This window comes from Melopsittacus undulatus, chromosome 27 (assembly GCF_012275295.1).
Source record: "Melopsittacus undulatus isolate bMelUnd1 chromosome 27, bMelUnd1.mat.Z, whole genome shotgun sequence".
Lineage (NCBI taxonomy): Eukaryota > Metazoa > Chordata > Aves > Psittaciformes > Psittaculidae > Melopsittacus > Melopsittacus undulatus.
In genome coordinates, this window is record NC_047553.1 from 800,337 (window position 1) to 827,848 (window position 27,512).

The 27,512-nt window shown below is 54.6% G+C and overlaps 2 protein-coding genes and 1 non-coding gene across 5 annotated transcripts in view; all 3 read left to right on the plus strand.

Annotated features, from left to right (window-relative positions):
- Positions 1-2,788: 2,788 nt before the first annotated feature.
- RPS9 (ribosomal protein S9) lies at positions 2,789-10,882 on the plus strand. 3 transcript variants are annotated; one of them, XM_034072400.1, is made up of 6 exons: positions 2,789-2,864; positions 4,610-4,720; positions 5,778-5,900; positions 6,771-6,957; positions 9,511-9,703; positions 10,834-10,882. In XM_034072400.1, exons 2-5 carry the CDS (start codon positions 4,624-4,626, stop codon positions 9,686-9,688), a joined length of 585 nt encoding a protein of 194 aa, XP_033928291.1. In that variant the 5' UTR covers positions 2,789-2,864; positions 4,610-4,623; the 3' UTR covers positions 9,689-9,703; positions 10,834-10,882. The 3 variants fall into 3 exon arrangements, with proteins under 3 accessions (XP_033928291.1, XP_033928289.1, XP_033928290.1); XM_034072398.1 differs by lacking the exons at positions 9,511-9,703; positions 10,834-10,882 and adding exons at positions 8,620-8,797; positions 9,016-9,105; XM_034072399.1 differs by lacking the exons at positions 9,511-9,703; positions 10,834-10,882 and adding an exon at positions 8,620-8,872.
- LOC117437793 (small nucleolar RNA SNORD88) lies at positions 10,639-10,732 on the plus strand. The gene has a single exon (XR_004550504.1). It is a non-coding gene; the product is annotated as a small nucleolar RNA SNORD88 (small nucleolar RNA).
- A 690-nt stretch (positions 10,883-11,572) lies between the features above and the next one.
- Positions 11,573-27,512, plus strand: part of POLD1 (DNA polymerase delta 1, catalytic subunit) — a 32,647-nt gene continuing 16,707 nt past the window's right edge. Inside the window, exons 1-12 of the mRNA XM_034072404.1 lie at positions 11,573-11,615; positions 13,595-13,742; positions 15,465-15,572; positions 16,105-16,245; positions 16,735-16,860; positions 17,941-18,109; positions 18,843-19,066; positions 20,340-20,506; positions 22,386-22,490; positions 24,271-24,411; positions 26,004-26,114; positions 27,146-27,337. Coding sequence (XP_033928295.1) covers positions 13,595-13,742; positions 15,465-15,572; positions 16,105-16,245; positions 16,735-16,860; positions 17,941-18,109; positions 18,843-19,066; positions 20,340-20,506; positions 22,386-22,490; positions 24,271-24,411; positions 26,004-26,114; positions 27,146-27,337 — 1,632 coding nt within the window. The 5' untranslated portion in view covers positions 11,573-11,615. The remainder of the gene's footprint in view (positions 11,616-13,594; positions 13,743-15,464; positions 15,573-16,104; positions 16,246-16,734; positions 16,861-17,940; positions 18,110-18,842; positions 19,067-20,339; positions 20,507-22,385; positions 22,491-24,270; positions 24,412-26,003; positions 26,115-27,145; positions 27,338-27,512) is intronic.

Below are 27,512 nucleotides of genomic sequence, written 5' to 3' on the forward strand. Positions count from 1 at the left end.
GGTGTGGGGGTATGGATGCTATAGGGTGTGAGGGTATGGATGCTATGGGGGTTATGGATGCTATAGGGGTGCCCCACATCCCCCCCTTACCTTGAAGCCCACGTCCCCCCTCTTGCAGCAGAGGCAGGTGAGGAGGAGGAGGATGAAGGCCACGAGCCCCGAGCAGGAGATGAGGACCACGGCATAGGGGGGGGGCAGCCCTCCCCGCCCCATTGGGATGCTCCCTATGGGGGGGGGCAATAGACACGTTATAGGGTGGGGGGGGGTGATGGGAGGGACCATTAGGCATGGGGGGGGGGGGTACCAAGGGGACAATGGGGATTTGGGTGGGGGGACGGACCCACAAACAATGGGGAAGGGGGGGACCCAAACACAATGGGGATGGGGGGGGGGACGGACCCACACAATGGGGATGGGGGGGGACACCAATAGGGATGGGGGGGGACGGACCCATATACAACGGGGACTGGGGGGGGGACACCAATGGGGATGGGGGGGGACGGACCCACACAATGGGGATGGGGGGGGTCGGACCCACACAATGGGGTTGGGGGGGGGGTCTGGACTCACCTCGGGGCGGGGGAGCCCCCAAAGCTCCGTGGGGCCCGAGCGAGGCCATGGGGCCGAGAGGGGGGGGGGGGGCCCGGGCGCCGCATCCCGGCCCCCCCCAATGGGGTTTAACGGAGGGGGGGGGGGGGGCGCGGCCGGTTCCATAACGGAATACGGGGGGGGGGGCACACAATGGAGGGGATGGGAGCGGGGAGGGGGGGGGAGCTCTGGAGCCGCTGTCGCGATGGATCGGGATGGTTCGGCCCCCCCGCGACATCCCCCCCCCCCCCCTCACCCCCCCCCCCCACCTCCGAATGGAGCCGCCGCCTCCCGGCCCCGCCCCCCGCTCCGCGGGCGCTGATTGGTGGAGGGAGGTGCCCGTCGAGAGGGGCGGGGCCAGGGATGCAGGGTTGCCATGGAGACGGGGATGGGTACCAGGGGATGGGGGGGGGCAGAGGTGGGGATGTATGGATACGTATGGACATGTATGGACACGTATGGAGATGTATGGAGATGTATGGACATGTATGGACACATATGGATACATATGGATATGTATGGACATGTATGGAGATGCATGGACACGTATGGACACGTATGGACATGTATGGACATGTATGGATACGTATGGAGATATATGGAGATGTACGGACATGTATGCACATGTATGGACAGGTGTTGACACGTATGGACACGTATGGACACGTACGGACATGTATGGACACGTATGGACATATAAGGACATGTATGGAGATGTATGAACACATATGGACATGTATGGATAGGTATGGATATGTATGGATATGTATGGACACGTATGGATCCATATGGACATACATGGACACATATGCATACATACAGACACACATGGATATATATGAGCGTACATGGATACATATGGGCACCCATGGACACATATGGGCACCCATGGACACCATACATGGACGTGTATGGACATGTATGGGCACATATGGATTGGTCTGGATATGTATAGACGTGCATGGACACGTATGGACATACATGGTCACATATGGACATGCATGGACACATATAGGTACACATGGACACATATGGACCTACAAGGACATACATGGACACATATGGACACACATGGGTACATATGAGTATACATGGACACATGGATACATATAGACACATATGGACCTACAAGGATGTACATGGACACATATGTATACACATGTGTACATATGGATATACCTGGACTCATATACATACATATGGACACATATAGACATACATGGACACATATGGATACATATGGACATACATGGTCATATACGGACACACATGGATACATATGGATATACATGAACACATATGGGTACACATGGGTACATATGCATATACATGGACACATGTAGATACATATGGACATGCATGGACACATATGGGTACGTATGGACACATATGGAACCACATGGACATATATGGACAGATATGGACACACATGGACACATATAGATACATATGAACATACATGGTCACATATGGACATGTATGGACACATATGGAAACATATGGACACATATGGACATGCATGGACACATATGGGTACATATAGACACATATGGACCTACAAGGACATACATGGATAGATATGGACACACATGGGGACATATGGATATACATGGACCCATATGGATACCTATGGAGCTACATGGGCAAACATGGACACATATGGACATGTATCGACACATATGGATACATATGGACATACATGGTACATATTGATATACATAGACACATATAGATACATATGGACATACATACACACATATGGATAAATACGGACACATATGGACCTACATGGACATACATGGACACATATGGATATGCATGGGTACATATGGACACACATGGGTACATATAGATATATGTGGACACATATAGATATGTATAGACATACATGGTCACATATGGACATGCATGGACACATATGGACACATATGGACCTACATGGACATACATGGAAACATATGGACACACACATGTCACATGGTGACATACATGCACGTGACCCACGCCACAGTGCAGGCGTCACGTGGGCCCCCACCCGAACACGTGCGCACACACATGTTCATACATGTTCTCACGTGACCACCCCCCCACCAGGGGGCGCCGTCTGCGCCCTCCCCGCGCGGCCCCTCCCCCGTCTCTGTGCTCTCCGTGCGTCACGCACGCAGCGTGCGCTCCCATTGGCTGAGCGCGGCGAGGGGGCGGGGCTATCCCCGCCGGGCTATATAAGCGGCGCAGGAGGAGCGCTCGGCCTCTGTCTGCTGCCGAGCGGAGCTGAGGTGAGGCCGGGCCCGACCGGAACCGGAACCGGAACCAAAACCGGAACCGGAACCGGGGCTGGAACCGGAACCGATCCCGGGACCGGGGCTGGAACCGGGGCCGAGGCCTCCGGAGCGGAGGGGGGGGGGGGGGAGGCCGCGCGGAGCGGTCTGCGCATGCGCAAGGGACGGAGAGTGGGCCTCAGTGGCGGAGGGAGGCATGGAGCATGCGCAGTGCGGGGCGGGACGGTTCAACACGTGTTTGGGGGGGGGTTAGCTAATGGTATGATCCAATGGGGGGGGCCTCAATGGGGTTAGCCAATGGGGGGCTCCCTTTTAATGGTGTCACCCAATGGGGACCCCCCTCTCAATGGTATCATCCAATGGGGGGCCCCCTCTTAATGGTGTCACCCAATGGGGTCCCCCTCTCATTGCATTCACCCAATGGGGGGCTCCCTTTTAATGGTATCATCCAATGGGGATCCCCCTCTCATTGCTCTCACCCAATGGGGACCCCCCTCTCAATGATGTCACCCAATGGGGAGCTCCCTCTCAATGGGACCACCCAATGGGGGGCTCCCTGTCAATGGTATCATCCAATGGGGACCCCCCTGTCAGTGGTATCACCCAATGGGGGGCTCCCTCTTAATGGTGTCACCCAATGGGGACCCCCCTCTCAGTGTTATCACGCAATGGGGACCCCCCTCTCCTTGCTCTCAGCCAATGGGGATCCCCCTCTCATTGCTCTCAGCCAATGGGGATCCCCCTCTCACAGCTCTCAGCCAATGGGGATCCCCCTCTCACTGCTCTCAGCCAATGGGGATCCCCCTCTCACTGCTCTCAGCCAATGGGGATCCCCCTCTCACAGCTCTCAGCCAATGGGGACCCTCCTCTCACTGCTCTCAGCCAATGGGGATCCCCCTCTCACTGCTCTCAGCCAATGGGGATCCCCCTCTCACAGCTCTCAGCCAATGGGGACCCTCCTCTCACTGCTCTCAGCCAATGGGGACCCTCCTCTCACTGCTCTCAGCCAATGGGGACCCTCCTCTCACAGCTCTCAGCCAATGGGGACCCTCCTCTCACTGCTCTCAGCCAATGGGGATCCCCCTCTCACTGCTCTCAGCCAATGGGGACCCCCCTCTCACTGCTCTCAGCCAATGGGGACCCTCCTCTCACTGCTCTCAGCCAATGGGGACCCCCCTCTCACTGCTCTCAGCCAATGGGGACCCCCCTCTCATTGCTCTCAGCCAATGGGGACCCCCCTCTCACAGCTCTCAGCCAATGGGGATCCCCCTCTCACAGCTCTCAGCCAATGGGGACCCTCCTCTCACTGCTCTCAGCCAATGGGGACCCTCCTCTCACTGCTCTCAGCCAATGGGGACCCTCCTCTCACAGCTCTCAGCCAATGGGGACCCCCCTCTCACTGCTCTCAGCCAATGGGGAGCCCCCTCTCACTGCTCTCAGCCAATGGGGATCCCCCCCTCACTGCTCTCAGCCAATGGGGATCCCCCTCTCACTGCTCTCAGCCAATGGGGATTCCCCTCTCACTGCTCTCAGCCAATGGGGATCCCCCTCTCACAGCTCTCAGCCAATGGGGACCCCCCTCTCATTGCTCTCAGCCAATGGGGATCCCCCTCTCATTGCTCTCAGCCAATGGGGACCCTCCTCTCACTGCTCTCAGCCAATGGGGATCCCCCTCTCACAGCTCTCAGCCAATGGGGATCCCCCTCTCATTGCTCTCAGCCAATGGGATGCTCCCGTTGCAGGCTCCGCCCCCACGATGCCGGTCGCCCGGAGCTGGGTGTGCAGGAAAACCTACGTGACCCCGCGGCGACCTTTCGAGAAATCCCGATTGGATCAGGAGCTGAAGCTGATTGGTGAGGGGAGAGCAGGCCCCGCCCACTGGGGACACCCCTGGGAACCCCCTGGGAACCCCCCTGGGAACCCCCCTGGGAACCCCCTGGGAACCCCCTGGGAACCCCCCTGGGAACCCCCCTTGGGAACCTCCCTTGGGAACACCCTTGGGAACACCCTTGGGATCCCCCTTGGGAACCCCCGTTGGGAACCTCCCTATGGGAACCCCCCTTGGGATCCCCCCTCACGTTGCCATTCCCGTCCCCATTCCCTGTGTCCCATCCCCTGTTCCTGTCCCCATTCCCTATTTCCTGTTCCCATCCCCTGTTCCCTGTTCTCCATTCCGCATTTCCCATCCCCATTCCCTGTATCCCATTCCTCATGTCCCATTCCCTGTCCCCATTCCTGGTGTTCCATTCCCTGTTCCCCGTTCCCTGTTCCCCATTCCCCCATTCCCCATCCCGTTTTCCTGTTCTCCATTCCCTGTTTCCCATCCCCATTCTCTGTTTCCCTGTTTCCCATTCCCTGTTTCCTGTCCCCATTCCTTGAGTCCCATCCCCGTCCCCTGTTCCCCATTCCCCGTTCCCCATTCCCTGTTTCCCTGTTCACCATTCCCCGTTTCCCCATTTACCATCCCCTGTTTCCCATTCCCTGTTTCCTGTTCCCCATTCCCTGTTCCCTATTCCATGTTCCCCATTCCTTGTTCCCCATTCCCTGTTCCCCATCCCTATTCCTGGTGTCTCTGTGTCCCATTCTCTGTTCCCCATTCTATGTTCCCCATTCCCTGTTCCCCATTCCCATCCCTATTCCCGGTGTCTCTGTTTCCCATCCCCTGTCCCCTGTGTCCCATTCCCTGTCCCCATTCCCTGTATTCTGGTGTCCCATTCTCAATGTCCCATTCCCTGTTCCCCATTCCCTGTTCCCCATTCCCTGTTCCCCATTCCCATCCCTATTCCCGGTGTCTCTGTTACCCATTCCCTGTTTCCTGTCCCCATTCCCCGTTCCCCATCCCGTGTATCCCTGTCTCCCTGTCTCCCTGTATCCCATTCCCTGTATCCCAGTCTCCGTGTATCCCCCCAGGTGAGTATGGGCTGCGCAACAAGCGGGAGGTCTGGCGCGTCAAGTTCACGCTGGCCAAGATCCGGAAGGCAGCTCGAGAGCTGCTGACGCTGGATGAGAAGGATCCAAGGCGGCTGTTCGAGGGTGAGATCCTGTTCCCGGCCCCATTCCCATTCCCGACCCCATCCCCATTCCCATCGGATCCCATTCCCAACACAGGGAATGCCCTGCTGCGCAGCCTGGTGCGCATTGGGGTGCTGGACGAGGGCAAGATTCCCCATTCCCCATCCCCATCCCATCCCATCCCCATCCCATTATCCCATTGGATCCCATTCCCATTCCTACCCCAGGTAACGCCCTGCTCCGCCGCCTGGTGCGCATTGGGGTGCTGGATGAGGGCGCCATTCCCCATTCCCATCCCCATCCCATCCCCATCCCATCCCCATCCCATCCCCATCCCATCCCCATCCCATCCCCATCCCATCCCATCCCATCCCCATCTGATCCCATTGGATCCCATTCCTTACCCAGGTAACGCTCTGCTGCGGCGCCTGGTGTGCATTGGGGTGCTGGATGAGGGCACCATTCCCCATCCCCATCCCCATCCCATTGGATCCCATTGGATCCCATTCCATCCCCATCTGATCCCATTGGATCCCATTGGATCCCATTCCCTGTGCAGGTAACGCTCTGCTCCGTCGCCTGGTGCGCATTGGGGTGCTGGACGAGGGCACCATTCCCCATCCCCATCCCATCCCCATCCCATCCCCATCCCCATCCCCATCCCATCCCATCCCATCCCCATCCCATCCCATCCCCATCCCATTGGATCCCATTGGATCCCATTCCATCCCCATCTGATCCCATTGGATCCCATTGGATCCCATTCCCTGTGCAGGTAACGCTCTGCTCCGTCGCCTGGTGCGCATTGGGGTGCTGGACGAGGGCACCATTCCCCATCCCCATCCCCATCCCCATCCCATCTGATCCCATTGGATCCCATCCCGTACCCAGGTAACGCTCTGCTCCGGCGCCTGGTGCGCATTGGGGTGCTGGACGAGGGGAAGATGAAGCTGGATTACATCCTGGGGCTGAAGATCGAGGACTTCCTGGAGCGTCGGCTGCAGACTCAGGTCTTCAAGCTGGGCCTGGCCAAGTCCATTCACCATGCGCGGGTGCTGATCCGGCAGCGCCACATACGGTGGGTAACCCCCCCCCCCGACACCCAATGGGTTACCCCATATGGGTTATAGGGACCCCAGTAACACCCAGTGGGTGCCCCCTTAACATCCTATGGGTGCCCCTTTAGCATCCTGTGGGTGCCCCTCCCCCCAACACCCAATGGGTGATCCCTTAGCATCCTATGGTTGCCCCCTTAGCATCCTATGGGTGCCCCCCTGACACACAATGGGTGACCCCATATGGGTTATAGGGACCCCATTGACACCCAATGGGTGCCCCCTTAACATCCTATGGATGCCCCCAGTAACACCCAATGGGTGCCCCCCCATAGCATCCTATGGGTGCCCCCTTAACATCCTGTGGGTGCCCCCCCCATAGCATCCTATGGGTGCCCCCATTGATACCCAGTGGGTGCCCCCCCCTTAACATCCTATGGGTGCCCCCTTAATGTCCTATGGGTGCCCCCTTAGCATCCTGTGGGTGCCCCCCCCCAACACCCAATGGGTGACCCCAGTAACACCCAATGGGTGCCCCCATTGATACCCAGTGGGTGCCCCCTTAGCATCCTATGGGTGCCCCCAGTAACACAATGGGTACCCCCTTAGCATCCTATGGGTGCCCCCATAGCATCCTATAGGAACCCCATTGACACCCAGTGGGTGCCCCCTTAGCATCTTAAGGGTACCCCCAGTAACACTCAATGGGTGCCCCCATAGCATCCTGTGGGTGCCCCATTAACATTCTATGGGTGCCACCATTGATACCCAATGGGTGCCCCCTTAACATCCTATGGGTCCCCCCATTGACTCCCAGTGGGTGTCCCCATATAGATTATGGGGACCACATTGACATCCAGTGGGTGCCCCCATACGGGTTATGGAAACCCCATTGACACCCAGTGGGTATCCTCTTCAGGGTTATGGGGTCCCCATTGATACCCAATGGGTGCCCCCTTAACATCCTATGGGTGCCCCCAGTAACACCCAGTGGGTGCCACCTAAAGGGTTATGGGGAGCCACACTGACACCCAATGGGTATCCCCTTAGCATCCTATGGGTGCCCGCTTTTGGGTTATGTGGACCCCATTAACCCCCAATGGATGCCCCCTTAGCACCCAATGGGTGCCCTCATTGACATCCATTAACATCTCCCCTTAGCCCCCTATGTTGCCCCCCACTGACACCCAGTTGGGACCCTACTTTAGGGTTATGGGAACCCCATTGACACCCTATTGGGGACAGCCTTAGGGTGTATGGGGATCCCCATTGATGGTTATGGCGAGGACCCCCCCATAGCACCCATTGGCTCCCCATACACCCCCCATAGACCCCCCCCATAGCACTCATTGGGTGCCCACGGACCCCCCATAGACCCCCCTATATACCTCCCTATAGATCGCCCCATAGACCCCCCCATAGTACCCATTTGCTCCCCATAGACCCCCCTATAGACCCCCCCATAGACCCCTCCATAGATCCCCCCAGAGCCCCCCCATAGCCCCCATTGGCTGCCCAAGCCCCCCCTCCGCTCCCAATGGTCCCTCCCAGCCCTCCCTTACCACAGCTCGGCCTGTTCCATTCCCCTCACGACCCGCGGGGGGGGCCGCGTTGATCTCGGCCGTTCTTGGCCCGTTTTTAACGGGGTTTTCGGTGTTCCCCCGTTACCGGACACCCCCCGTTAGTGTCCGTAAGCAGGTGGTGAACATCCCCTCGTTCGTGGTGCGCTGCAATGGGGTCCCCATTGACACCCAATGGTACCTCCCAGTCCTCCATTCCCTCCGCTCGGCCTGTTCCATTCCCCTCACGACCCGCGGGGGGGGCCGCGTTGATCTCGGCCGTTCTTGGCCCGTTTTTAACGGGGTTTTCGGTGTTCCCCCCGTTACCGGACACCCCCCGTTAGTGTCCGTAAGCAGGTGGTGAACATCCCCTCGTGCGTGGTGCGCTGCAATGGGGTCCCCATTGACACCCAATGGTCCCTCCCAGCCCTCCTTTACCACAGCTCGGCCTGTTCCATTCTCCTCATGACCCGCGGGGGGGGCCGCGTTGATCTCGGCCGTTCTTGGCCCGTTTTTAACGGGGTTTTCGGTGTTTTTGGGGTTCCCGGTGTAACCGGTCACCCCCCGTTAGTGTCCGTAAGCAGGTGGTGAACATCCCCTCGTTCGTGGTGCGCCTGCAATGGGGTCCCCATTGACACCCAATGGTACCTCCCAGCCCTCCTTTACCACAGCCCGGCCGGTTCCATTCACCTCACACCGGGCGGGGGGGGCCGCGTTGATCTCGGCCGTTCTTGGCCCGTTTTTAACGGGGTTTTCGGTGTCCCCCCGTTACCGGACACCCCCCGTTAGTGTCCGTAAGCAGGTGGTGAACATCCCCTCGTTCGTGGTGCGCCTGTAATGGGGTCCCCATTGACACCCAATGGTACTTCCCTGTGCTCCATTCCCTCCGCTTGGCCTGTTCCATTCACCTCACACCGGGCGGGGGGGGCCGCGTTGATCTCGGCCGTTCTTGGCCCGTTTTTAACGGGGTTTTCGGTGTTTTTGGGGTTCCCGGTGTAACCGGTCACCCCCCGTTAGTGTCCGTAAGCAGGTGGTGAACATCCCCTCGTTCGTGGTGCGCTTGGACTCCCAGAAGCACATTGACTTCTCGCTGCGCTCCCCCTATGGCGGCGGCCGCCCCGGCCGCGTCAAGCGCAAGAACGCCAAGAAGGGGCAGGGAGGGGGCGGGGCCGGAGAGGACGAGGAGGAGGATTAGGACACGCCCACAACGGTTAGACACGCCCCCTCGGGTTGGCCACGCCCACAGCCCCGCCCCGGGGAGGGGAGGGGAGGGGAAGGGTTTTGGGGCGAATTTGGGGGGTTTAGGGGTGGAAATGGGAGTTTTGGGGTGTTTTTGGGTGGAAAATGGGAGTTTTGGGGGCAGGTAATGTGTTTTGGGGTGAATTATGGGAGAAATAGGAGTTTTTCGGTGGAAAATGGGAGTTTTGGGTGGAAATGGGAGTTTTTGGGTGAAAAATGGGAGTTTTGGGGTGTCTTGGGTGGAAAATGGGAGTTTTGGGGGCAATTAGTGTGTTTTGGGGTGAATTAGGGGGGAAATGGGAGTTTTTGGGTGGAAAATGGGACTTTTGGGGTGTTTTGGGTGGAAAATTGGAGTTTTTTGGGGGAAAATGGGAGTTTTGGGGGGAGTTTGGGGCGTTTTCGGGTGCTTTAGGTGGAATATGGAAGTTTTTGGGGTGGTTTTGGATGAAAAATGGTAGTTTTGGGGGGGGATTTGGGGTGTTTTGGGGTGAATTAGATGGGAAATGGGAGGTTTTGGGTGGATAATGGGAGTTTTGGGGAGTTCTTGGGGTAATTGGGGTGTTTTGGGGCAGTTTGGGGGGGAATTGGGGCGTTTTGGGGGGAAACGAGGTGATTTGAGAGCTTTTAGTTGGCGATTGGGTCATTTTAAGGGGGAATTGGGTCATTTTTGGGTGGAATTGAGTCATTTTTGGGCTGTTTTGGGGTGGAGTTAGGTCATTTTTGGGTGGAATTGGGTCAGTTTTGGGGCTGTTTTGGGTGGAATTGAGTCATTTTTGGGGTGTTTTGGGTGGAATTGGGTCATTTTTGGGGTGTTTTGGGTGGAATTGGGTCATTTTTGGGTTGTTTTGGGTGGAATTGGGTCAGATTTGGGTGGAATTGGGTCAGTTTTGGGGTGTTGCTGCTTTGGGCCCCCCATGATGTCAGCACTGGGCGCTGAACCCCCTGATGCCACCTGTGCCCCCCCCAGGACCATTGAGCCCTGGGGGGGTCTGAGGGGGCCCAATGGGAGGGGTTATGGGGTGGGGGGGTCATTGGGGGATGGGGTCATTGGGAATGGGGTCATTGGGGGTCCCCATTAATCCCCCTCTTTTATATCCACAGGTCCCAGTTCCTGCAATGGGGGGAGATGACAATAAATGGATTGACCCCAGTTCTGTCTATTGTGATTGGGGGGGGGGTCAATACTTGGGGGGAAAACCCAAGTTTTGAGGTGTTTTGGGGGGTCCAGACCCCAATTTTGGAATTAAAAACCCCTTTTATGGGTGTTTTGGGGGGTACAGATCCCAATTTTGGGGTTAAAAAACCCTTTTTGGGTATTTTGGGGGGTCCAGACCCCAATTTTGAGTTTAAAAATCCCTCTTTTGGGTGTTTTGGGGAGGTTCAGACCCCAATTTTGGGGTTAAAAAACCCTATTTTGGGTGTTTTGGGGGATCCAGACCGCAATTTTGGGGTTAAAAAACCCGTTTTTGGGTGTTGGGGGGGTCCGAACCCCCTATGAAGAGGGAGGGTCAATGAGCTGATGCCATACTCAATATGGCGGCGCCCACAGACCAGACGCTGTACGTCACTATGGCGACGCCCATTGGCCGGACGCTGTAAGTCTCTATGGCGGCGCCCATAGGTCCGACGCTGTACGTCACTATGGCGGCGTCCATTGGCCGGACGCTGTACGTCACTATGGCGGCGCCCATTGGCCACGCTCCGTACGTCAACATGGCGGCGTCCGTACGCTGGCTGCCGTACGTTAAGTATGGCGGCGCCCATGGGTCGGAAGCTGCGCGTCACGTGGGGAGGCGACAACCAATAGGGGCGCAGATCCGGGGCGGAAGCGCGCGGTGGCCCCGCCCCTCGGGCTCTTGGCGGGAGAACGCGGCGCAGTGAAGGTGAGGGGGGAACTCGGGGGGACCCATAGGGAAACATTGGACCCCATAGAGCCCTATAGAGACCCATAGAGCCCTATAGAGATCCATAGAGCCCTATAGGGACCCATTGAGCCCCATAGAGACCACATAGATCCCCATAGGGACCCATAGGGAACCATTGAGCCCCATAGAGACCCCACAGAGCCCCATTCTGGACCCATAGGGAACCATTGAGCACCATAGAGACCCAAAGAGCCCCGTAGGGAGCCGTTGAATCCCATAGAGCCCCATGGAAACCCCATAGGGACCCACTGACCCCCATAGAGCCCCATAGGGACACATAGGGATTCAAAGAGCCCCATAGAGCTCCATAGACCCCATAGGGAACCATTGAGCCCCATAGAGCCCCATAGGGACACATAGGGATTCAAAGAGCCCCATAGAGTCCATAGGAAACCATTGAACACCATAGAGGCCTATAGGGACCCATTGAGACCCATAGAGCCCTGTAGGGACCCATAGACAACCCATAGCCCCCCACTGCACCCATAATATCCCATAGCCTCCAATATCGCGCACATCCCCCCCATAGGACCCATAGCACCCCCAATGCCCTCATTGCGACCTATAGAGAACCCATTGCACCCCTTAGGAACCCCATAACCCCACAGATACCCCCATTGTCCCCTATATCCCCCATTAACCCCATATCCCCCCCATTCCCCCATTACCCCCATTACCCCATTACCCCATTACCCCCATTACCCCATTACCCCATTACCCCCATTACCCCATTACCCCCATTCCCCCATTACCCCCATTACCCCATTACCCCATTACCCCCATTACCCCATTACCCCCATTACCCCATTACCCCCATTCCCCCATTACCCCCATTACCCCATTACCCCCATTACCCCCATTACCCCATTACCCCCATTACCCCATTACCCCATTACCCCATTACCCCCATTACCCCCATTACCCCCATTACCCCATTACCCCATTACCCCCATTACCCCCATTACCCCCATTACCCCCATTACCCCATTACCCCCATTACCCCCATTACCCCCATTACCCCATTACCCCCATTACCCCCATTACCCCCATTACCCCATTACCCCCATTACCCCCATTACCCCCATTACCCCATTACCCCATTACCCCCATTACCCCCATTACCCCATTACCCCCATTACCCCCATTACCCCCATTACCCCCATTACCCCCATTACCCCATTACCCCCATTACCCCCATTACCCCATTACCCCATTACCCCCATTACCCCATTACCCCATTACCCCCATTACCCCATTACCCCCATTACCCCCATTACCCCCATTACCCCATTACCCCATTACCCCCATTACCCCCATTACCCCATTACCCCCATTACCCCCATTACCCCATTACCCCATTACCCCCATTACCCCCATTACCCCCATTACCCCATTACCCCATTACCCCCATTACCCCCATTACCCCCATTACCCCATTACCCCATTACCCCCATTACCCCCATTACCCCATTACCCCCATTACCCCCATTACCCCCATTACCCCCATTACCCCCATTACCCCATTACCCCCATTACCCCATTACCCCCATTACCCCATTACCCCCATTACCCCCATTACCCCATTACCCCCATTACCCCCATTACCCCCATTACCCCATTACCCCCATTACCCCATTACCCCATTACCCCCATTACCCCATTACCCCCATTACCCCCATTACCCCATTACCCCCATTACCCCCCATTACCCCCATTACCCCCATTACCCCCATTACCCCCATTACCCCATTACCCCCATTACCCCCATTACACCATTACCCCCATTATCCCCATTACCCCCATTACCCCATTACCCCCATTACCCCATTACCCCATTACCCCCATTACCCCATTCCCCCATTACCCCATTACCCCATTGACCCCCATGACCCCCATTCACCCCCATTGACCCCATTGACCCCATGACCCCCCCACAGATGGACCCCCCCCACCCCAAGCGGCCCCGCCCGGAGCCCTCGGACGCCCCCTCCCGGTTCGAGGAGGAGCTGCTGGAGCTGGAGCGGAACGAGGCTGAGGGGGCGGAGCCTGAGGAGCCCCTCCCCCCTGCGGGCACCGGAGACCTCGGTGAGGGGGGGGGGATGGGCTCTATGGTCTCTATGGGTCTCTATGGTCTCTATGGGCTCTATGGTCTCTATGGTCTCTATGGTCTCTATGGGTCTCTATGGTCTCTATGGTCTCTATGGTCTCTATGGTCTCTATGGGTCTCTATGGTCTCTATGGTCTCTATGGTCTCTATGGTCTCTATGGGTCTCTATAGTCTCTATGGTTTCTATGGTCTCTATGGGTCTCTATGGTCTCTATGGTCTCTATGGGTCTCTATGGTCTCTATGGGTCTCTATGGTCTCTATGGTCTCTATGGGTCTCTATGGGCTCTATGGTCTCTATGGTCTCTATGGTCTCTATGGGTCTCTATGGGTCTCTATGGTCTCTGGTCTCAATGGTCTCTGGTCTCTATGGTCTCTATGGGTCTCTATGGTCTCTATGGGTCTCTATGGTCTCTATGTGTCTCTATGGGTCTCTATGGGTCATGGTCTCTATGGTCTCTATGGGTCTCTAGGGGTCTCTATGGTCTCTATGGGTCTCTATGGGCTCTATGGTCTCTATGGGCTCTATGGTCTCTATGGTCTCTATGGGCTCTATGGTCTCTATGGTCTCTATGGTCTCTATGGGTCTCTATGGTCTCTATGGGTCTCTATGGTCTCTATGGTCTCTATGGTCTCTATGGGTCTCTATGGGTCTCTATGGGGCTCTATGGTCTCTATGGTCTCTATGGTCTCTATGGGTCTCTATGGGTCTCTATGGTCTCTATGGTCTCTATGGGTCTCTATGGTCTCTATGGTCTCTATGGGTCTCTATGGTCTCTATGGTCTCTATGGTCTCTATGGGTCTCTATGGGCTCTATGGGCCCTATGGTCTCTATGGTCTCTATGGGTCTCTATGGTCTCTATGGGTCTCTATGGGCTCTATGGTCTCTATGGGTCTCTATGGGCTCTATGGTCTCTATGGTCTCTATGGTCTCTATGGGTCTCTATGGGTCTCTATGGGTCTCTATGGTCTCTATGGTCTCTATGGGTCTCTGGTCTCTATGGTCTATGGTCTCTATGGGGCTCTATGGTCTCTATGCTCTCTATGCTCTCTATGGTCTCTATGGTCTCTATGGGTCTCTATGGTCTCTATGGTCTCTATGGTCTCTATGGGTCTCTATGGTCTCTATGGTCTCTATGGTCTCTATGGTCTCTATGGGTCTCTATGGTCTCTATGGTCTCTATGGTCTCTATGGGTCTCTATGGTCTCTATGGGTCTCTATGGGTCTCTATGGTCTCTATGCGTCTCTATGGTCTCTATGTGTCTCTATGGGTCTCTATGGTCTCTATGGTCTCTATGGGCTCTATGGTCTCTATGGGCTCTATGGTCTCTATGGGTCTCTATGGGTCTCTATGGTCTCTATGGGTCTCTATGGTCTCTATGTGTCTCTATGGGCTCTATGGTCTCTATGGTCTCTATGGGCTCTATGGTCTCTATGGTCTCTATGGGTCTCTATGGTCTCTATGGTCTCTATGGGTCTCTATGGGCTCTATGGTCTCTATGGTCTCTATGGGTCTCTATGGGTCTCTATGGTCTCTATGGTCTCTATGGTCTCTATGGGTCTCTATGGGTCTCTATGGTCTCTATGGTCTCTATGGGTCTCTATGTGTCTCTATGGTCTCTATGTGTTCCTATGGGTCTCTATGGTCTCTATGGTCTCTCTCTATGGTCTCTGTGTGTCTCTATGGTCTCTCCCCACAGGCAGTCTGTTTGTGGGGGATGTGAACCCCAAGTGGTGGCGCCCTCCCCTCCCCAGGACCCCCCCGGACACCCTCTGCTTCCTGCAGCTCGACATCGACCACTATGTGGGTCAGTACCTGTGGGCCCCCCCATAGCACCCAATGACACCCATTGACCCCCATTGACACCCATTGACACCTATAGCACCCATTAACACCCCCATAGCACCCATTGGCCCCCATAGCACCCATTGACACCCCTAGCACCCATTAACACCCCCATAGCACCCATTGGCCCCCATAGCACCCATTGACACCCCCATAGCGCCCATTGACACCCCTAGCACCCATTAACACCCATTGACCCCCATTGACACCCATAGCACCCATTGACGCCCATTGACACCTCCATAGCGCCCATTGACACCCCTAGCCCCCATTAACACCCATTGACCCCCATTGACACCCATAGCACCTATTGACACCCATTGGCCTCCATAGCCCCCACTGACACCCATCCCCCCCCATAGCCCCCATTGACACCCCCATAGCACCCATAGGCCCCCATAGCACCCATAGGCCCCATAGCAGCCATTGGCCCCCATAGCCCATATTGACACCCATAGCACCCATGGGTGCCCACCCTCCCTCTCCCCCCACAGGCTCCCCCGTGCCAGGGATGCCAGGGGCCACCCATGGGCCCGTCCCCATCCTGCGCCTGTTTGGGGTCACTGCAGAGGGGAACAGTGTGTGCCTGCACCTGCACGGCTTCACCCCATACTTCTATGTGCTGGCACCACAGGGTAAGTGGGGGGGTACAGAGACCCCCATGTACATCAATGGGGTGGAGGGACCCCCATATATGTGAATGGGGTGGAGGGACCCCCATGTACATGAATGGGGTGGAGGAACCCCTATATACATGAATGGGGGGGAGGGACCCCTATATACATCAATAGGGTGGAGGGACCCCCATATAAATGAATGGGGTGGAGGGAACCCATATGCATGAATGGGGTGCAATGACCCCCATATACATGAATGGGTTGCAGTGCCCCCCCCGTGTTTATGAATGGGGTGCTGTGACCCCCATGTACATCAATGGGGTGCAGTGACCCCCATGTACATGACTGGGGTGCAGTGCCCCCCATGCCCATCAATGGGGTTCTGCCCCCCATGTACATCAATGGGGTGCAGTGACCCCCATACACATCAATGGGGTTCTGATCCCCATACCCATCAATGGGGTGCAGTGACCCCCATACCCATCAATGGGGTCCTGCCCCCCCCAGGTGTGGGGGTGCAGCACCTGGAGCCTCTGCGTCAGGAGCTGGACTCGGCTCTGCTGCGGGAGCTGCGCGGGAACAGGGAAGGATTGAGCCGAGCGGTGCTGGGGCTGGAGCTGTGCTACAAACAGAGTGAGTCACCCCAAAAACACACTAAACACCCCAAAACACCCCAAAAACACCCCAATGAACCCCAAAAACACACCAAAAACACCTCAATGTACCCCAAAACCATCCTAATGTACCGAGCGGTGCTGGGGCTGGAGCTGTGCTACAAACAGAGTGAGTCACACCAAAAACAGCCCAAAACACCCCTAAAACACCCTAAAACACCCCAGGAACACCCCTAAACAGCCCCAAAACACCCTAAAACACCCAAACACCCCAGAAACACCCCAAAACACCCCAAAAACAGCCCAAAAACACCTCAATGTACCCCAATGTACCCCCAAAACACCCCAGAAACACCCCAAAAGACCCAAAACACCCCAAAAACACCCCAAAATCAACCCAATGTATCCCAAAAACACCCCTGGGTACTCCAAAACCAAGCCAATGCACCCCAATGTACCCCAAAACCAACCCAATATACTCCAAAACCACCCCAAAACCAACCTAATGTACCCCAAAAACACCCCTGGGTATCCCAAAAACACCCCTGGGTACCCCAAAACCACCCCAAAAGAAACCCAATGTACCCCAAAACCAATCCTGGGTACCCCAAAACCACCCCAATGCACTGCAATGCAATTGGTGGGCTCAGGGATGCTGCTGCTCCCCCATTGGTTGGCTCAGTGATGCTGCTGCTCTCCCATTGGTTGGCTCAGGGATGCTGCTGCTCTCCCATTGGTTGGTTATGGGATGCTGCTCTGCCATCCCTATGCTTCTGCTCTCCCATTGGTGGGTTATGGGATGCTGCTCTCCCATTGGTTGGCTCAGGGATGTTGCTCTCCCATTGGTGGGTTATGGGATGCTGCTCCCCTATTGGTGGGTTCAGGGACGCTGCTGCTCCCCCATTGGTTGGCTCAGTGATGCTGCTGACCCTCATTGGTGGGCTCAGTGATGCTGCTGACCCTCATTGGTGGGCTCAGTGATGCTGCTGCTCTCTCATTGGTTGGCTCAGTGATGCTGCTGCTCTCCCATTGGTTGGTTATGTGCTGCTGCGCTCTCATTGGTTGGTTCATGGTTGCTGACCCCCCTGTCCCCCCCCAGGTCTGCTGGGGTACCACGGGGGGCAGCTGAGCCCCTTTGTGCGGGTGCTGCTGGCTCTGCCTCGCCTGGTGCCCCCTGCCCGGCGCCTGCTGGAGCAGGGGCTGCCATGGGGGGACATGGGGGTGCACAGAGCAGCGCCCTATGAGAGCAACGTGGACTTCGAGATCAGGTGGGGACACATACACCCCATAGACCCCATAGACACCATAGACACCATATAACCCATATACCACATATACCACATATACCCCATATACCACATATACCCCACGTACCTGATATACCCCATGTACCCCATGTATCCCATGTACCCCATAGACCCCATATACCCCATGTACCCCATATACACCATATACCCCACATACACCATATACCATGTATCCCATATATCCCATATCCATGGATACCAGATCCCATATCCCATAGGTCCCATACCCCATATATCCTATATCCCATATATCCCCTATTCCATATCCCATATATTCCATATCCCATATATTGTATATCCCATATATCCCATATTCCATTATCCCATGTAACCCATATTCTATATATCCCATCTCCCTGTATCCCTATATCCCTGTATCCCATCTCCCTGTATCCCATATCCATCCCTGTATCCCTGAAACATCCCTATATCCCTGTATCCTCTATCCCATATCCATCCCTGTATCCCTGATCCATCCCTGTATCCCTATATCCCTGTATCCCTGATCCATCCCTGTATCCCTATATCCCTATATCCCTGTCTCCTATATCCCTGTATCCTGTATCCCATATCCATCCCTGTATCCCTGTATCCCTGATCCATCCCTGTATCCCTGTATCCCTATATCCCTATATCCCTGTCTCCCATATCCCTGTATCCTGTATCCCATCTCCATCCCTGTATCCCCCCCCAGGTTCATGGTAGACTCCGGCCTGGTTGGCTGTTCCTGGGTGGAGGTGCCATCGGGGCAGTTCCATCTGCGGGGTCCCCCCCCCGGGGTCCCCCCCGTGTCCCGGTGCCAGCTGGAGGCCGATGCTGCCTGGGGGGGGCTCCGGTGCCACCCCCCCGAGGGGCAGTGGATGGGGCTGCCCCCCCTGCGCATCCTCAGTGTGGACATCGAGTGCGAGGGCCGCAAGGGTGAGGGGGGAATGGGGAACAATGGGGGGAATGGGGTAATGGGGTCAATGGGGGTAATTGGGGGAATGGGGGTAATGGGAGGGAATGGGGCAATGGGGGACAATGGGGGGAATTGGGTAATGGGGTCAATGGGGGTAATGGGGGAATGGGGGTAATTGGGGTATGGGGCAATGGGGGGAATGGGGATAATGGGAATGGGGGTAATGGGGCAATGGGGGCAGTGGGGGAATGGGGCAATGGGAGGGAATGGGAGCAATGGGGTAATGGGGGGAATGGGGGCAAAGGGGGAATGGGGGTACCATTAGGTTGCTATTGGTTACCATTGGATGCCATTGCGTGCCATTGGGTACCATTGGTAGCACTGGGTACCATTGGGTGCCATTGGGTTCCATTGGGTGCCCTTGGGTTTCATTGGGTATCATTGGTGCCATTGGGTGCCATTGGGTATCATTGGTGCCATTGGGTGCCATTGGGTACCATTGGTTCCATTGGGTACCGTTGGGTATCATTGGTTCCATTGGGTGCCATTGGTTCCATTGGTCCCATTGGGTACCATTGGTTCCATTGGGTGCCATTGGGTACCATTGGGTTCCATTGGGTACCATTGGGTATCATTGTTTCCATTGGGTTCCATTGGGTACCATTGGGTTCCATTGGGTACCATTGGGTTCTACTGGGTGCTATTGGGTGCCATTCTGTACCATTGGTCCCATTGGTTCCATTGGTTCCATTGGGTTCCATTGGGTACCATTGGGTTCCACTGGGTCCATTAAGTACCATTGGTTCCCATTGTCCCCATTGTCCCCATTGCTCCCATTGCTCCCATTGTCCCATTGCCCCCATTGTCCCCATTGCCCCCATTGCTCCCATTGTCCCCATTGTCCCATTGCCCCCATTGTCCCCATTGCTCCCATTGTCCCCATTGTCCCATTGCCCCCATTGCCCCCATTGTCCCCATTGTCCCCATTGTCCCATTGCCCCCATTGTCCCCATTGCTCCCATTGCCCCCATTGTCCCCATTGTCCCCATTGTCCCCATTGTCCCCATTGCTCCCATTGCTCCCATTGCTCCCATTGTCCCCATTGTCCCCATTGTCCCCATTGCTCCCATTGCTCCCATTGTCCCCATTACCCCCATTGTCCCCATTGCTCCCATTGCTCCCATTGTCCCCATTGCCCCCATTGCTCCCATTGCTCCCATTGTCCCCATTGTCCCCATTGCCCTCATTGTCCCCATTACTCCCATTGCTCCCACTGTCCCCATTGCCCCGCAGGTATCTTCCCGGAGCCGGAGCAGGATGCTGTTATCCAGGTGGGCTGTGCAGTTCAGAGGCAGGGGGACCCGGAGCCGTTCCTGCGCCTGGTGCTGGTGCTGAGCTCCTGTGCCCCCATCCCTGGGGCTGCTGTCATCTGCTTCCAGAGGGAGAGGGACCTGCTGCAGGTGGGGATGGGGATGGGGGACACAGTGATCACAGTGTGACCCCAGTGATCCCAGTGCTACCCCATTGATCCCAGTGTGACCACATGGGGCCCAGTTCAACCCCATGGATCCCATTCTAACCCTATTTATCCTATTCCAACCCATGGATCCCATTTCAACCCTATTTATCCCATTCCAACCCCATTGATCCCATTGTATCCCCATTGATCCCATTCCAACCCATGGATCCCATTTCAACACTATTTATCCCATTCCAACCCCATTGATCCCATTCCAACCCCATTGATCCCATTGTATCCCCATGGATCCCATTCCAACCCCATGGATCCCATTCCAACCCCATTGATCCCATTGTATCCCATTGATCCCATTCCAACCCCATTGATCCCATTCCAACCCCATTGATCCCATTCCAACCCCATTGATCCCATTGTAACCCCATTGATCCCATTGTAACCCCATGGATCCCATTCCAACCCCATGGATCCCATTCCAACCCCATGGATCCCATTCAACCCCATGGATCCCATTGTATCCTCATTGATCCCATTCCAACCCATTGATCCCATTCCAACCCCATTGATCCCATTGTAACCCCATGGATCCCATTCCAACCCCATGGATCCCATTCCAACCCCATGGATCCCATTCAACCCCATGGATCCCATTGTATCCTCATTGATCCCATTCCAACCCATTGATCCCATTCCAACCCCATTGATCCCATTGTATCCCCATGGATCCCATTCCAACCCCATTGATCCCATTGTATCCCCATGGATCCCATTCCAACCCCATTGATCCCATTGTATCCCCATGGATCCCATTCCAACCCCATTGATCCCATTCCAACCCCATTGATCCCATTCCAACCGCCTTGATCCCATTGTATCCCATTGATCCCATTCCAACCCATTGATCCCATTCCAACCCCATTGATCCCATTGTATCCCCATGGATCCCATTGTATCCCATTGATCCCATTCCAACCCCATTGATCCCATTCCAACCCCATTGATCCCATTCCAACCCATTGATCCCACTGTATCCCATTGATCCCATTCCATCCCCATTGGTCCCATTCCAACCCCATTGATCCCATTGTATCCCCATGGATCCCATTGTATCCCATTGATCCCATTCCGTCCCCATTGATCCCATTCCAACCGCCTTGATCCCATTCAACCCCATTGATCCCATCCAACCCATGGATCCCATTGTATCCCCATTGATCCCATTCCAACCCCATTGATCCCATTGTATCCCCATTGATCCCATTCCATCCCCATGGATCCCATTGTATCCCCATTGATCCCATTGTATCCCCATTGATCCCATTCCATCCCCATTGATCCCATTGATCCCATTGTATCCCCATTGATCCCATTCCAACCCCATTGATCCCATTCCAACCCATTGATCCCATTGTATCCCATTGATCCCATTCCAACCCCATTGATCCCATTGTATCCCATTGATCCCATTCCAACCCCATGGATCCCATTCAACCCCATTGATCCCATTGTATCCCATTGATCCCATTCCATCCCATTGTATCCCATTGATCCCATTGATCCCATTCCGTCCCCATTGATCCCATTCCAACCCCATTGATCCCATTCCATCCCCATGGATCCCATTCCATCCCCATTGATCCCATTCCAACCCCATTGATCCCATTCCATCCCCATGGATCCCATTCCATCCCCATTGATCCCATTCAACCCCATTGACCCCATTGTAACCCATTGGTCCCATTCCAACCCATTGATCCCATTGTATCCCATTGATCCCATTCCAACCCCATTGTTCCCATTGTATCCCATTGATCCCATTCCAACCCATTGATCCCATTGTATCCCATTGTTCCCATTCCCAGTCCTGGGCAGAGTTCGTTCGGATCCTGGATCCTGACATCATCACCGGATACAACATCCAGAACTTCGACCTCCCCTACCTGCTGCAGCGCGCGCGGGTGCTCAAGGTCAGTGACCCATAGAGACCCATAGAGACCCAGAGTGACCCATAGTGACCCATAGAGACCCATAGAGACCTATAGAGACCCATAGAGACCCATAGCGACCCATAGAGACCCATAGAGACCCATAGAGACCCATAGAGACCCATAGAGACCCATAGAGACCCATAGAGACCCATAGTGACCCATAGAGACCCATAGAGACCCAGAGTGACCCATAGTGACCCATAGAGAGCCATAGTGACCTATAGAGACCCATAGAGACCCATAGTGACCCATAGAGACCCATAGTGACCCATAGAGACCCATAGTGACCCATAGAGACCCATAGAGACCCAGAGTGACCCATAGTGACCCATAGAGAGCCATAGTGACCTATAGAGACCCATAGAGACCCAGAGTGACCCATAGTGACCCATAGAGAGCCATAGTGACCTATAGAGACCCATAGAGACCCAGAGTGACCCATAGTGACCCATAGAGACCCATAGAGACCCAGAGTGACCCATAGTGACCCATAGAGAGCCATAGTGACCTATAGAGACCCATAGAGACCCATAGTGACCCATAGAGACCCATAGTGACCCATAGAGACCCATAGTGACCCATAGAGACCCATAGAGACCCAGAGTGACCCATAGTGACCCATAGAGAGCCATAGTGACCTATAGAGACCCATAGAGACCCAGAGTGACCCATAGTGACCCATAGAGAGCCATAGTGACCTATAGAGACCCATAGAGACCCAGAGTGACCCATAGTGACCCATAGAGACCCATAGAGACCCAGAGTGACCCATAGTGACCCATAGAGAGCCATAGTGACCTATAGAGACCCATAGAGACCCAGAGTGACCCATAGTGACCCATAGAGAGCCATAGTGACCTATAGAGACCCATAGAGACCCAGAGTGACCCATAGTGACCCATAGAGACCCATAGAGACCCAGAGTGACCCATAGTGACCCATAGAGAGCCATAGTGACCTATAGAGACCCAGAGTGACTCATAGAGACCCATAGCGACCCATGGAGACCCAGAGTGACCCATAGCCTGCCCCATAGCGACCCAGAGAGACCCATAGTGACCCATAGAGACACATAGAAACATATAGTGTGCCCCATACTAACCCATAGAGACCCATAGTGACCCATAGCCTGCCCCATAGCGACCCATACAGACCTATAGTGACCCATGGAGACCCATAGTGACCCATAGCCTGTCCCTTAGTGACCCATAGAGACCTATAGCCTGACCCATAGCGACCCATAGAGACCCATAGTGACCCATAGAGACCTATAGCCTGCCCCATAGTGACCCATAGAGACCCATAGTGACCTATACAGACCTAAAGCCTGCCTCATACTAACCCATAGAGACCTATAGTGACCCATAGCCTGCCCCATAGAGACCCATAGTGACCCATAGAGACCTATAGCCTGCCCCACACTAACCCATAGAGACCTATAGTTACCCATAGAGACCCATAGTGACCCATAACCTGCCCCATAGCAGCCCACAGGGACACGCAGAGCCCATAAAGACCTGTAGAGATGCATAGGGCTCCATAGAGACCATAGAGACCATAGAGACCCATAGAGACCCATAGAATCCCATAGAGCCCCATAGATCCCCATAGATCCCCATAAAACCCCATAGATCCCCATAGATCCCATAGATCCCATAGCTCCCCATAGATCCCCATAGATCCCCATAGAACCCCATAGATCCCATAGCTCCCTATAGATCCCATATCCCCCATATCTCCCATGTCCCCCCTGCCGCAGGTGGACTCATTCCCGTTCCTGGGCCGCATCCGGCTGCGGCGCTCGGAGCTCAGGGACTCCACGTTCCAGTCCCGGCAGTTGGGGCGCAGGGAGAACAAGGTGCTGAGTGCTGAGGGCAGAGTGGTGCTGGACATGCTGCAGGTCAGCATACAGGGTATATGGGGTATATGGGGTGTGGGGTGTGAGGTATGGGGTATGGGGTGTGGGGAGAACAAGGTGCTGAGTGCTGAGGGCAGAGTGGTGCTGGACATGCTGCAGGTCAGCACAGGGTATATGGGGTATATGGGGTGTGTGGGGTATATGGGGTATGGGGTGTATGGGGTATATGGGGTGTGGGGTATGGGGTATATGGGGTATGGGGTATATGGGGTATGGGGTGTGGGGTGTGAGGTATGGGGTATGGGGCGCAGGGAGAACAAGGTGCTGAGTGCAGAGGGCAGAGTGGTGCTGGACATGCTGCAGGTCAGCGCTGGGGGTGTGGGGTGTATGGGGTGTATGGGGTATATGGGGTGTATGGGGTATATGGGGTATGGGGTGTATGGGGTGTGTGGGGTATATGGGGTATGGGGTGTATGGGGTGTGTGGGGTGTGGGGAGAACAAGGTGCTGAGTGCGGAGGGCAGAGTGGTGCTGGACATGCTGCAGGTCAGTGCTGGGGGTATGGGGTGTATGGGGTGTATGGGGTGTATGGGGTGTGAGGTATGGGGTATGGGGTGTGGGGTGTGAGGTATGGGGTATGGGGTATGGGGCGCAGGGAGAACAAGGTGCTGAGTGCTGAGGGCAGAGTGGTGCTGGACATGCTGCAGGTCAGTGCAGGGGGTATATGGGGTGTATGGGGTATGGGGTGTGGGGTGTGGGGTGTGGGGTATATGGGGTATATGGGGTGTGGGGTATGGGGTGTGGGGTGTGGGGTATGTGGGATATAGGGGATACGGGGTATAGGCATATGGGGGATATAGGGGGTATGGGGGATATAGGGGATAGATGGGATATAGGGATATAGGGGAGAGATGGGATATAGGGATATAGGGGAGAGATGGGATATAGGGATAGATGGGATATAGGGATAGATGGGATATAGGGGAGAGATGGGATATAGGGATAGATGGGATATAGGGATAGATGGGATATAGGGGAGAGATGGGATATAGGGATATAGGGGAGAGATGGGATATAGGGATAGATGGGATATAGGGATAGATGGGATATAGGGGAGAGATGGGATATAGGGATATAGGGGAGAGATGGGATATAGGGATAGATGGGATATAGGGATAGATGAGATATAGGGGAGAGATGGGATATAGGGATAGATGAGATATAGGGGAGAGATGGGATATAGGGATATAGGGGAGAGATGGGATATAGGGATAGATGGGATATAGGGATAGATGGGATATAGGGATAGATGGGGTATAGGGATATAGGGGAGAGATGGGATATAGGGGAGAGATGGGATAAAGGGATATAGGAGATAGATGGGATATAGGAAATATAGGGGTATAAGGAATATAGGGATAGAAGGAATAGATGGGATAAAGGGATATAGGGAATAGATGGGATATAGAAGAGAGATGGGATATAGGGATATATGGGGTATGTGGGGTATGGGGTATGGGATATGGGGTATGGGGTATATGGGATATGATAAAGAGGTATGGGGTATGGAGTGCATTGTGTCCCATGTGTCCCATGTATCCCTATGGTTCTCTATGTATCCCTATGTTGCCACAGGTGCTGCTCCGGGAGCACAAGCTCCGCTCATACACCCTCAATGCCGTCAGCTTCCACTTCCTGCAGGAGCAGAAGGAGGATGTTCCACATGGGATCATCACTGACCTGCAGGTGGGGACACAGCTCATGGACCCTATACAGCACATACATCATATACATCATATACAGCTCATGGACCCATACAGCATATACATCATATACATCATATACAGCATATACAGCACATGGACACATACATCATATACAGCACATGGACCCATACAGCATATACATCATATACATCATATACAGCACATGGACACATACATCATATACAGCACATGGACACATACATCATATACAGCACATGGACACATACATCATATACAGCACATACATCATATACATCATATACAGCACATGGACCCATACAGCATATACAGCACATGGACACATACATCATATACAGCACATACATCATATACATCATATACATCATATACAGCACATGGACCCCGTACATCATATACAGCACATGGACACATACATCATATACAGCACATGGACCCATACATCATATACAGCACATGGACACATACATCATATACAGCACATACATCACATACAGCACATACATCACATACATCACATACATCATATACAGCACATACATCACATACAGCACATACAGCACATACAGCCCGTTCATCACAAACATCACATAGAGCTCATAGATCAACTAGAGCCCATATATCCCATACATTCTATACATCCCCTAGAACCCATATATCCCTATATATCTGCTATGTCCCTGTAGCCCATGTATCCCTATATCATATATATTTCATATATCTCCTATATCCCATATATCTTCTATAGCCTGTATATTCTTGTATTGCAATATCTTATACATCCCAATATCTCATGTCCCATATATACTATATATCCTATATATGCCATGTACACCATGTATTTCATTTGATTCCATGTATGTTATATATCCCATATACTTCTATTCCCCATATATTCTATATCCCCTATACTCCTATACCTCCCATATCCTCTATCCCCCCTATACCCCTATATCCCCCATATCCCCCATACACCCCATACCCCATATACCCCATACACCCCATCCATACCCCATACCCCCCCCCCTGTAGCGCGGCTCAGCGCAGAGCCGCCGCCGCCTGGCCCTGTACTGCCTCAAGGACACCATCCTGCCCCTGCGGCTGGCTCAGCGCCTGCGGGTGCTGCTGAGCCACGTGGAGCTGGCGCGAGTGACAGGGGTGGCGCTCAGCACCATCCTGTGCCGCGGGCAGCAGGTGCGCGTCGTGGCTCAGCTGCTGCGCCAGGTATGGGGGCTATGGGGTCTATGGGGTCTATGGGGTGTATGGGGTGTATGGGGTGTATGGGGTGTATGGGGTGTGGGGTGTGAGGTGTGGGGAATGGGGGAATGGGGGCACTGGGTTACCAGTGAGGACATTGGGTTATCAATGGGGGCAGTGGTTCTCAATGGGGGCAGTGGGT